The following is an 11,193-nucleotide window of genomic DNA, read 5'->3' on the forward strand; positions in this document are numbered from 1 at the left end:
CATACGTCATACAGTCACATACTTCTACTACTTTAGGTAGACATACGTCATACAGTCACGTACTTCTACTACTTTAGGTCGACATACGTCATACAGTCACGTACTTCTACTACTTTAGGTATACATACGTCATACAGTCACGTACTTCTACTACTTTAGGTAGACATACGTCATACAGTCACGTACTTCTACTACTTTAGGTCGACATACGCCATTACAGTCACGCACTTCTACTACTTTAGGACGACATACATCATACAGTCACGTACTTATACTATTTTAGGACGACATACGTCATACAGTCACGTACTTCTACTACTTTAGGTCGACATACGTCATTACAGTCACGTACTTCTACTACTTTAGGTAGACATACATCATACAGTCACGTACTTATACTATTTTAGGACGACATACGTCATACAGTCACGTACTTCTACTACTTTAGGACGACATACGTCATACAGTCACGTACTTATACTACTTTAGGACGACATACGTCATACAGTCACGTACTTCTACTACTTTAGGTCGACATACGTCATTACAGTCACGTACTTCTACTACTTTAGGCCGACATACGTCATACAGTCACGTACTTCTACTACTTTAGGCCGACATACGTCATACAGTCACGTACTTCTACTACTTTAGGTAGACATACGTCATACAGTCACGTACTTCTACTACTTTAGGTAGACATACGTCATACAGTCACTTACTTCTACTACTTTAGGTAGACATACGTCATACAGTCACGTACTTCTACTACTTTAGGTCGACATACGTCATACAGTCACGTACTTCTACTACTTTAGGTAGACATATGCCATTACAGTCACGTACTTCTACTACTTTAGGTAGACATACGTCATTACAGTCACGTACTTCTACTATTTTAGGTCGACATACGTCATTACAGTCACGCACTTCTACTACTTTAGGTAGACATACGTCATACAGTCACGTACTTCTACTACTTTAGGTAGACATACGTCATACAGTCACGTACTTCTACTACTTTAGGTCGACATACGTCATACAGTCACGTACTTCTACTACTTTAGGTAGACATACGTCATTACAGTCGCGTACTTCTACTTCTACTACTTCATTTGCATACCACTCCCCTTCATTTGCATACCACTCCCCTTCATTTGCATAAACTAATCCCACAAAGTAGCCGGAACCATGCCCCTTCATTTGCATACCACTCCCCTTCATTTGCATACCACGCACCTTCATTTGCATAAACTAATCCCACAAAGTAGCCGGAACCATGCCCCTTCATTTGCATACCACGCCCCTTCATTTGCATACCATGCACCTTCATTTGCATACCATACCCCTTCATTTGCATAAGCAAATCCCACAAAGTAGCCGAAACACGCCCTTCATTTGCATACCACTCCCCTTCATTTGCATACCACGCACCTTCATTTGCATAAACTAATCCCACAAAGTAGCCGGAACCATGCCCTTCATTAGCATAAACTGCTCCCACAAAGTAAGTTAGCGAGAAAAGTCGCGAAATTCGACAGAACAAATCCGAGACCATCACCGCAACCGGGTCGCGGCCCCGATCGCAGCCGTATAGGGTTTGGGCCAAACGGACATACGGTCGCGACAGTAGCCCTGCACGAAAGCCTCGAAATTTGCGACTTTGACGCGAAAGTCGCAGAACAAATCCGAGACCATCACCGCGGCCGGGTCGCGGCCCCGATCGCAGCCGTATAGGTTTCGGGCCAAACGGACATACGGCCGCGGCGGTAGCCTTGAACGAACGCCTACAAATTGCCGACTTTGACGCGCTACAACGCGCCAACGATAAAACATCACGGTCCGACGTTCGGATATGTCGGAGAGCCAGCCGAGACGAACGGTTACGTGTCTCGGACGTACGCCTCCGACAGTCGTACAAAACGTCCTTCACTTTGGCTCTGTGCATGCAGACACGTCATAGACCCATAGACTCTAACAGCGTCCTGGCTGAAAAAGTGAAACGAGACCGTGCCTCTTAGAAAGGTCGCCCGAGGACGTTCTATAGATCCATGCGTGCGTCTCCGGGAGCTCTATAACATATCCGAAAATCATCCCGGAAGGCCTCACCGTCGTGGCGTTCCAGTGAAGCAAAGTTTGACGTTCACGCGCGCCTACGCCGACGATCGTAAGTCTGTTCGGGATGGGCCGAACACCTCTGCGATCGCGGCGACGAGCCGATCTTCGTGATGGTCTGAGTTTTTTTCTGCGACCTCGGGAACCTCAAATCTGACCCGAGGCCTAGCATTGCAGTGTAGTTCCCTTTATCGGACGCTTGTAAGAGTCCCACAAAATCGAGACCAACGCCATTTTATTCGCCATGGCCTGAATATGGATATTCGGGGGTGTTACATATTTAAAAAAATATCTATCACTTAATTGTTAAGGCATTTGGCCCAAAGGTCACCGTGGCAGTCTTTCGGCTGACCTTTGACCTTTGCAAACGTCGTGGAAATTCGAGACCGGTTGCATTGGATTCGACATGTCCTGAATATGGATATTGGAGGTTCTTACATATTTTTAAAAATATATATCACCCCGTTTATTTAAGAATTTGGCCCAAAGGGTCACCATTGCAGTCTTTTTGCTGACCATTGACCTTTGCAAACGTCCTGGAAAGTCGAGACCGGCCCCATTGAATTTGGGACGCTCTAAATATGAATAAAATGTCTCGTTTGCGAAGAATAGGGTTAGGGAACATATTTTAAAGGTGTGTTTTGTCTGTTTTCACTTCTGTGGAGAGAGGGGAGAGAGGAGGCAGTCTTTTTGCTGACCATTGACCTTTGCAAAACGAGCCCAGACCGACGCCATTGGATTCTGCATTTTCTAAATATGAATAAAATGTCTAGTTTGTGAAGAATAACATTAATGAACATGTTGTGTTTTGTGTTTTGTCTGTTCATTCAAAAAGAGAGGAGAGAGAGGAGAGGAGGGGAGAGGCATATGCCTTCATACATGTGGATGGGCTGTGGCGCTGTTCTGAATTACACTGGCAGATGACGGTCTTTTCTTTGATTCGTTTCTCTGACTTCCTATGTAAGTGCTGCTATTAAAATGCTTACTTTAAAAAGACTAAAATAGCTAAAATACAACAATTCATGGTCATAAGTTCATAAAGCATAATTCATAATAATGTCATGATACAATAATAAATATGTGGTTCATAATTGATTTCATATGAGGTTAAAAATGTAAACATGATGTGATGATAACTTTCTGAGGCAGAACCAAGTTCCCTGTCTGTCAGTAGCAACACTGGACCATGATTGATTGACTGATTGATGCATGATTGCCTGGCATTGCACACAGGTGGTACAAACATTTCTCTCACTCATTCAGACTCTGGTCTGCACAAGGAAGCACACTCGCAGCAGAGTAGTGTGTTTGAACTGTTTAAAGTTATTAAACACGGTCAAAAGGACATTCAAAGGACTGTATGAAACTCAAGAAGCATCAAGAACCTCTTTACACAACAAGCGGCCAACGAGGTATTATTATTTGAGAGTTATCTTTGTTGTGTTGTATTGTGGTGGTTTGTCGGACACGTTCACCTGCGCATCGCGCATTTCTACATGTTTTGTATTTCTTTGTTTGATCAATATTATGTATTGCGACGTAATTTGTTGATTGTTTATGTGTTTATTATTTTGTGTGAACATAGTTCTCACGGCATGGAACAGCAGAGGGATGAGAAGAATGCCCAATAAATGCCCGTTTATAAAGAACCGACCTGTGTCGTCAATGTTGTGAGAAGAGCTACATCCTACGTGTGTGTTTCGTGTCATTCATCATCACTTTGTTTACTTTACTTTATCACAGCTAACAGTCACATCAAGGTCTGTGAAATAGTTAGTAATGAATGAATAGCTGACTCTGTCGCGATTTTGGCTTTTATGGTGAATGTTGTACAACTATATGAACTTCAACTTTGGCCAGTAGTTGTACAAAGCCATGGGTCTGAATGTAAACAAAGTATATGCTGCTTTATAAGACAACGTTTTATTTTTATATTGAGTGGTGGTGTGATTTGCATGTTATGTAATGAGTCCGAGTTTGTATTGTGCTAAACCAGTCACCAGTAGCATGGATAAGAAGCTAACTATGCTAATCGGAATTAGCATTAAGCTAACTGCATCCACTATAATGTTTCACATTATATTAATGTGCTCTGTGTGTTCAGCCATGGCCAGGACGTCGAGGCACGACCGAGAGATGGCGCTGGACGCCAAGAGATGTCTGTGTGAGTTCAGATCCCGTGGAGAGGCTGAGGCTGCAGTGCCTGGCCCGAGGGTCGTCTGGCATCAATGGCCTGGGCAGGTGAGGTGAGTGTGTGTGCGCGTGCGTGCCTCCCTCAGGCACAGCAGAGGCGTACATACAGACAGTTGGACTGTGAGGTGACGTGGCAGCCCTCCTCCTCCTCCTCGCCATCACCCAGGAAGCCTTGGAGGTGTCGGCCGGTGTTGCTGGGCTCTATAACATATCCGAGAATCAGACCGGAAGGCCTTACCGTTGTGGCGTTCTACAGAAGCAAAGGTTTTAAGTAGCAGATCTACAAGCTCGTAGCGCGCCACTCGGTGTAGTGGAACGTTCGCGCGCGCCATGTCGACTAGAAAGGTCGCCCGAGGACGTACTACAGTTCCACGCGTGCGTCTCGTGGAGCTCTATAACATATCCGAGAATCAGACCGGAAGGCCTTACCGTTGTGGCGTTCTACAGAAGCAAAGGTTTTAAGTAGCAGATCTACAAGCTCGTAGCGCGCCACTCGGTGTAGTGGAACGTTCGCGCGCGCCATGTCGACTAGAAAGGTCGCCCGAGGACGTACTACAGTTCCACGCGTGCGTCTCGTGGAGCTCTATAACATATCCGAGAATCAGACCGGAAGGCCTTACCGTTGTGGCGTTCTACAGAAGCAAAGGTTTTAAGTAGCAGATCTACAAGCTCGTAGCGCGCCACTCGGTGTAGTGGAACGTTCGCGCGCGCCATGTCGACTAGAAAGGTCGCCCGAGGACGTACTACAGTTCCACGCGTGCGTCTCGTGGAGCTCTATAACATATCCGAGAATCAGACCGGAAGGCCTTACCGTTGTGGCGTTCTACAGAAGCAAAGGTTTTAAGTAGCAGATCTACAAGCTCGTAGCGCGCCACTCGGTGTAGTGGAACGTTCGCGCGCGCCATGTCGACTAGAAAGGTCGCCCGAGGACGTACTACAGTTCCACGCGTGCGTCTCGTGGAGCTCTATAACATATCCGAGAATCAGACCGGAAGGCCTTACCGTTGTGGCGTTCTACAGAAGCAAAGGTTTTAAGTAGCAGATCTACAAGCTCGTAGCGCGCCACTCGGTGTAGTGGAACGTCCGCGCGCGCCATGTCGACTAGAAAGGTCGCCCGAGGACGTACTACAGTTCCACGCGTGCGTCTCGTGGAGCTCTATAACATATCCGAGAATCAGACCGGAAGGCCTTACCGTTGTGGCGTTCTACAGAAGCAAAGGTTTTAAGTAGCAGATCTACAAGCTCATAGCGCGCCACTCGGTGGCAAATACACAAGTACATTTATGGACGGGAACAAAAAAAACAATAAATAGGCCTATATGGGCATATGTGAAGGCTAGTACACATCCGAACATGTGCTGCGTGCGTGCGTGCGTGCGCGTGCGTGCGTGCGTTGGCCTCCGATGGGAGGGGAGAAGCTCAGGCTGCCTGACTGCCCAGATAGTCCAGGACAGCAGAGTTGGAGTAGAGTTGTCTTGTTGTGATTGACACAAACCCCAGGCTGCTCACACTGAGACGAACCCTCCCTCTTCATCATTGATCCTTTCCACACCAACATATCAAGGTAATGTGACCAATTTTCTGCCTCACATTCAAGTGATGAGGTTTAAGTTTCCTAAGTGCTTAGATGATTTTGTGAATGATACATTTGTGTATATTGAGTGTTGTACATTACTATCCTCTTATCACTGTGTGTGGATTGTTGATATATAGTTAGTGATCACAAAGGAACTGTGAGTGAATCCTAGCCTTGCATGGCCAGACTAATATCGCTGCGTGGGCTTTTTGAGTGGTGTAAACCACTCCTACAACTGGCTTTTTTGTGCAGAAAAAATGAGCATGGTTGCTATGTTCACCCTGTTGTAATGACGTAATGAAATCACACCCGTGTGAACAGGGTGAACATAACAACCATGCTCATTTTTTCTGCACAAACAAAGCCAGGTAATGAAATCACACCCGGGTGTGATTTCATTACGTCAGACATGATTTCATTACGTCAGACAGACCTTACACCACTCAGTTCACACGGGTGTGATTTTGTATTTCTTCGCAGGCTAACTGAACCCGGTAACAGCAAGCAATTCAAAGCAAGCACTGAGGTCCAAACTATTATGAGCCACTTAGAATATCCTGGAAACATCATATTTTCATAGCCCAGCATGTCTAGACCCTCCTGTTGTGCTGTGCTTTTCTTAGTTAATGTTTGAAAACACTTTGAGCCAGAATCTGAAATGTCCTCTCTGCTTTTAACCCCAGACCATGTCGCTTGAAGACAACAACAGCAACCACTCCTTCCACAACGACTCATCGTGGTGGTTCCACGAGTGCACCCTCGACCTTGACACGGACGGCCGGCGCATTGCACTCTTCATCCTCTACCTGTTCTTCTTCACCGTGGGCCTGTTGGAGAACGTTGTGGTCGTCTGGGTCAACTGGCGCCGGCGCCACTCGGCCAACGGGGTCCTTTTCTGCATTATCAACATGAGCCTGTCGGACCTCATGGTGATCATGATCTTGCCCTTCTCCATGATGGAGGTGACCATGGACCGTGTGTGGCTGTGGGGCCGCTTCCTCTGCAAGGCCACCAACCTCATCTACGGGGTCAACTTCTACAGCAGCACCTTCTTCCTGGCCTTCATGACCTTGGAGCGTTACTTATCCCTGACCAGGCCTTCATCTGCCACCTGCTTCCCTGTGGTGGGCCGGCGCCGCTGGTTGCTCTGCGGAGGCCTGTGGCTGCTATCCTTAGTCCTGGCATTGTTGTACAACGTTCATGTGGACCTCGTGGAATGGGATGAACCGGGCTGCTACGTGGTGCCTGAGCACAGTTTTGTGGTGTGGTACATCGTGAATGATTTAATAGCTGTGGTATTCCAGTTCCTGGGCCCTGCGGCCATCATCATCACCTTCAACATCCTCATAGCTCGCGCGGTTCGCACGGCTCCGGATGTGCAGGGCCGGCGAGATGTGTGGCTGGTGCACGTTTACTCACTGGTGTTCATGGTGTGCTGGTTGCCATATCACCTGGTGAAGACACTAATACTCATAGACTTCGCACATCCCGACTCATTCGAAGACCCCTGGGTTGTTTTCAGCTGTAATACGTTTGAGGTGATCTACTTCTCATACACCGTGTTGCATTGCCTGACGCTCTTCCACTGCATCGCCAACCCCATTCTCTACAACTTCCTCAGCAAGAGCTTCCGCAACAACCTGATCAATACCGTGGTGAACTACCTACCTAGAGAGGCGGCAGAGGTTCAGATGGGACCAGGGTCCCAGCCTAACACGGCTGACACAGGGGGAAAAGATGCTGGGAAGCAGCAGAGGATAAGCGACATGAGTACCAGTCACTCGGATGTTCAGTCATAAGAAAGCTGGTGATTTATTGGTAGAATGGACTTTGTTATTTATGCAAAAATACTCTTCCAAGACTGATGATAAAAACCAGTGGAAATGAATGATAATGTCACACTGTCTTTGATGTGTTGGAAATGCACTTTGCAGAGGCACAGATTGTGCTGTCATTGGTATTAACATCTTTCTTTCTTTTACCTCACCGGCTCACTGTGCTCACTCCTTTTTTTATTGTTAGAATGATGAGCTCATCAACACCTTTCATGATTTGTTTTAATTTAAACACAGAAGAGGAAAGAATGTTTTCACTCCCACACAAACTCATAGCAACATCCAGGATCTTACAGTATAGTGTAAATGAATTGTAATAACAAAGAATTTATGTAAACAGATCTGTTGTTGGGCCAGTACAAGATAAGACTACTATTCATTTTACTATAAAGCCACTTGAAAACATTGGAATGTAATGACATTTTTCTTTTTTACTATAATCACGAAGCAGATAAAACGTACCTTACATTTTCTGGTTCTGAATGCTGCTGTAAACACAAAATAATAAGATAACCCCAATGTTATCCATTTTAACTAGGAAATGCAAGTGACATATAGACTACTGTAATTTGCTGTAGTTGCAGTACAGTACACTATCTCGCTTTGTGAGGAAGTCCAAGCTGATCCTGTGACTTCCATTTCAGCCTGCCAGGGTGAGTTTCTTTCCACCTCTAACAATGTGGACTTGGTGATAAGAAGAGGGGGGAAGAGGAGTACAGGGTTTCTGTCTATAGTACCTGGGTTTAGAGGGGCCAAAGGTCACAAACCTGGAATTCAAACCTCCCGTGGATTTCCCTGATGTGGACACGGCGCGCCTCCGTCAGGACATCAGTGATAATGACAATGCTACAATCGCTGATAATGACATACTGAACAGTGAGGATGCCAGTATGGACATTTTGGCCCCATTCAAACGGGCTGATAACAGATGATTTCGCCGATTATATGGGGTGATACCAGTCGAATGGGGTGGGATTTGTACCTGATGTGGGTTTAACCTGTGGACCACTGTCTTTACTGTATGTGGCTTTATTTACCTTTCCTTGTTGCATGAAGACTCATGTCCCTATGAATATTACAACCCCTATAATCACACAGGAAAGTGGTGAAGTATGCATTTATACAAAATAATAATACAAAACAGCTTAAATACTAAAATATACATGCATGTATTATTGATCAACAATAAATTATTATTATATAGGCCAAGCAGAGATGGACATGAAAACATGTAGTCCTACATAAAAGCCTAGTTATACCGAAAATATGCATATCATGGGTGTATGTATGATTGCATATTTCTGTATTCTTGGTTTGTCTCATGCTAAAATCTGCTGATGTATTGATTTTATTTTTGTCGAATTAAGCTCTATGTGGTATTGTTTTGTAACTAAGAAAGTTACTCTTCAATTTCGTATAGGCTACACTGCTACAGCCTAGGCAAAATAAAGGCCTATACCTTTTCGGTGTTGTTGCCTCTGTATGTTTAAAGCACTTACTGTAAATAAGCACAATTAAAAGTGATGCAAAGTGTCATGAATCTCATGATCATATTGAAGTGCTGTCCCATTCCTTTCACTACAATTAGTGGGGTTCCGTCTCCATGTTAAATTTAGCTTTAATTTACAACTCATGTAAAAGTTTCACTTTCACTACTAATTTGAAGGTGAGGGTCTATAGAACCATTTTGGTTCGAGTGGCAAGCACCCAGATAAAAAAAATCACACCCGTGTGAAGGGAGGGGCGCTAATATATTAAAGTCTAACTCATGTTGATTAGGTGATGTAATGGTGATATAAAACAAATGGTGCAAACACAAACATTAAACGCCATTAACAATAAAGAGACAATATGACGTAAATGGCACATTATGACATACATTTTCCCTTCATTGTCAATGGCGTTTACAAAACAAACATTAAACCTGTGTATAGGAGGGGCAAATATTGGCCTCTAGGGGGCATAGGCAGTTGCCAAATGCCAACCCCATGGTAACCATGGTGACCACCTGCTGTTATTTGACCAATTCAGGTTCTAGATCACCTATAGGATCTTGATTCTGGTAACTTATCCTACATTGTCAAGGATGAGGAATACAGTGGTACTATTCAGATTTGTCCTGTGAACATGGTAGACATTTTTCATAATGGCCGCCACCTGCTGTTATTTTACCAATAACTCATAGACCACATATGGATCTTGATTCTGGTAACTAATCCTACATTTTCAAGGATGAGCTCTCAAGGATGAGGTGGGGTGAGGGTCTATTTCAGGTGCAGGTTGAGTTGCTATACTGACAAGGACATTACAGGAGGTGGGCTTTTGACTCGTCCCTTTCAGGCAGTGTTTTTGGTGGAGACCTGCCTCTCATGATATCGTTGCTGCGGCAGTGGCACACTCTGGGTCTTTGGGGCATTGCATCTTGGCGGCCTCCTCCCAGTGTTACTCCACACTTCTCATGAGCCCTGTGTTCTGGGACTCTGTTATAGAGCGTCGCAGTGCCGCCCCCTTTCATGAAGACGCCAGGACCAGGAAATAATTCCCAATGCATTTTTCCCATAGACATTTCAAAAAGTATTTATTTAAAGACCTTTTAAGCGTTGTGCAAAGCCAACTCGAGTTGTGACAAATCATGACAATAAACACAATATTTTGGACCAAACAAATAATTACAAAGAAGAAAAACAAGAAAAAAAGTGTTGTAACCTGCCGTTTTATTCTTCTTTCTAATTATTTGTTCGGCCCGAAAAATTGTGTTTGTTGTCATGATTTCTCACAACTCGAGTTGGCTTTGTACGAGGCTTAAAAGGTCTTTAAATAAATACTTTTTTAAATGTCTATGAGGAAAATGAACGGGGAATCATTTCCAGGGCCATGGTAGGGGGCTATTGTCAACATACATTGTCTTGGCTGGAGTTTGCCAGGGCTCTGGCTGGGCCCTGCAGGGTCCAAACCAGTCTTGTGCAGATTGCTGCTGGCCTACCTGGAGGCCCCAACTTCACTTGCTCGGTTGCTTCCGGGTGCTTCAAGTGTTGAACGGTGAGAGGCCGTTTGTCTGTGGGATGCATGCCTTTCAACCGCAGTGTGACTACCTGGTGAGTGGTGTCTCCCATACGGTGTTGGCAGATTTTGCGAAAGAAACGGAAAATAAGACCAAAAGAAGTGAGCTTCTTTAAGCCCAAAAGAACACACGCACAACGCACACACAAGTTTATTTTTATAATTATGTTTTGTTTTTATCATGATAGATGTACAGTAGGTTGATAGAGAGGGGTGGGGAAGACATGCAGCAAAGGTTGTCGGGATCGGGACTCGAAACCGACCAGCCTAGGTGCCCGAACCGCTAGGCCGCGAACCCTCTTATTGGCTAGCTATGCTGCTGCTGTCAGAAGTAGTAGTATTAGACCGAATACGGACACACGCTAATCAACACAAACACTGTATTTATTAGAACAGGGGTTCTCAACCCGTGGG

The 11,193-nt window shown here is 45.1% G+C and overlaps 1 protein-coding gene across 5 annotated transcripts; it reads left to right on the plus strand.

Annotated features, from left to right (window-relative positions):
* Positions 1 to 3,387: 3,387 nt before the first annotated feature.
* Positions 3,388 to 9,270, plus strand: LOC306939936 (G-protein coupled receptor 182-like). Of its 5 annotated transcripts, none has more exons than XM_079524766.1 (3): positions 3,388 to 3,527; positions 4,220 to 4,356; positions 6,568 to 9,270. In XM_079524766.1, the coding sequence occupies exons 1-3, from the start codon at positions 3,476 to 3,478 to the stop codon at positions 7,681 to 7,683; spliced, it is 1,305 nt and encodes a 434-aa protein (XP_079380892.1). In that variant the 5' UTR covers positions 3,388 to 3,475; the 3' UTR covers positions 7,684 to 9,270. The 5 variants fall into 5 exon arrangements, with proteins under 5 accessions (XP_079380892.1, XP_079380896.1, XP_079380893.1 ...); XM_079524770.1 differs by having other exon boundaries at positions 3,482 to 3,527; positions 4,220 to 4,279; XM_079524767.1 differs by lacking the exon at positions 3,388 to 3,527 and adding an exon at positions 3,715 to 3,806 and having other exon boundaries at positions 4,220 to 4,279.
* The last annotated feature ends 1,923 nt before the right edge of the window (positions 9,271 to 11,193 follow it).

This window comes from Electrona antarctica (assembly GCF_951216825.1).
Source record: "Electrona antarctica genome assembly, chromosome: 16".
NCBI classification, from domain to species: Eukaryota; Metazoa; Chordata; class Actinopteri; order Myctophiformes; family Myctophidae; genus Electrona; species Electrona antarctica.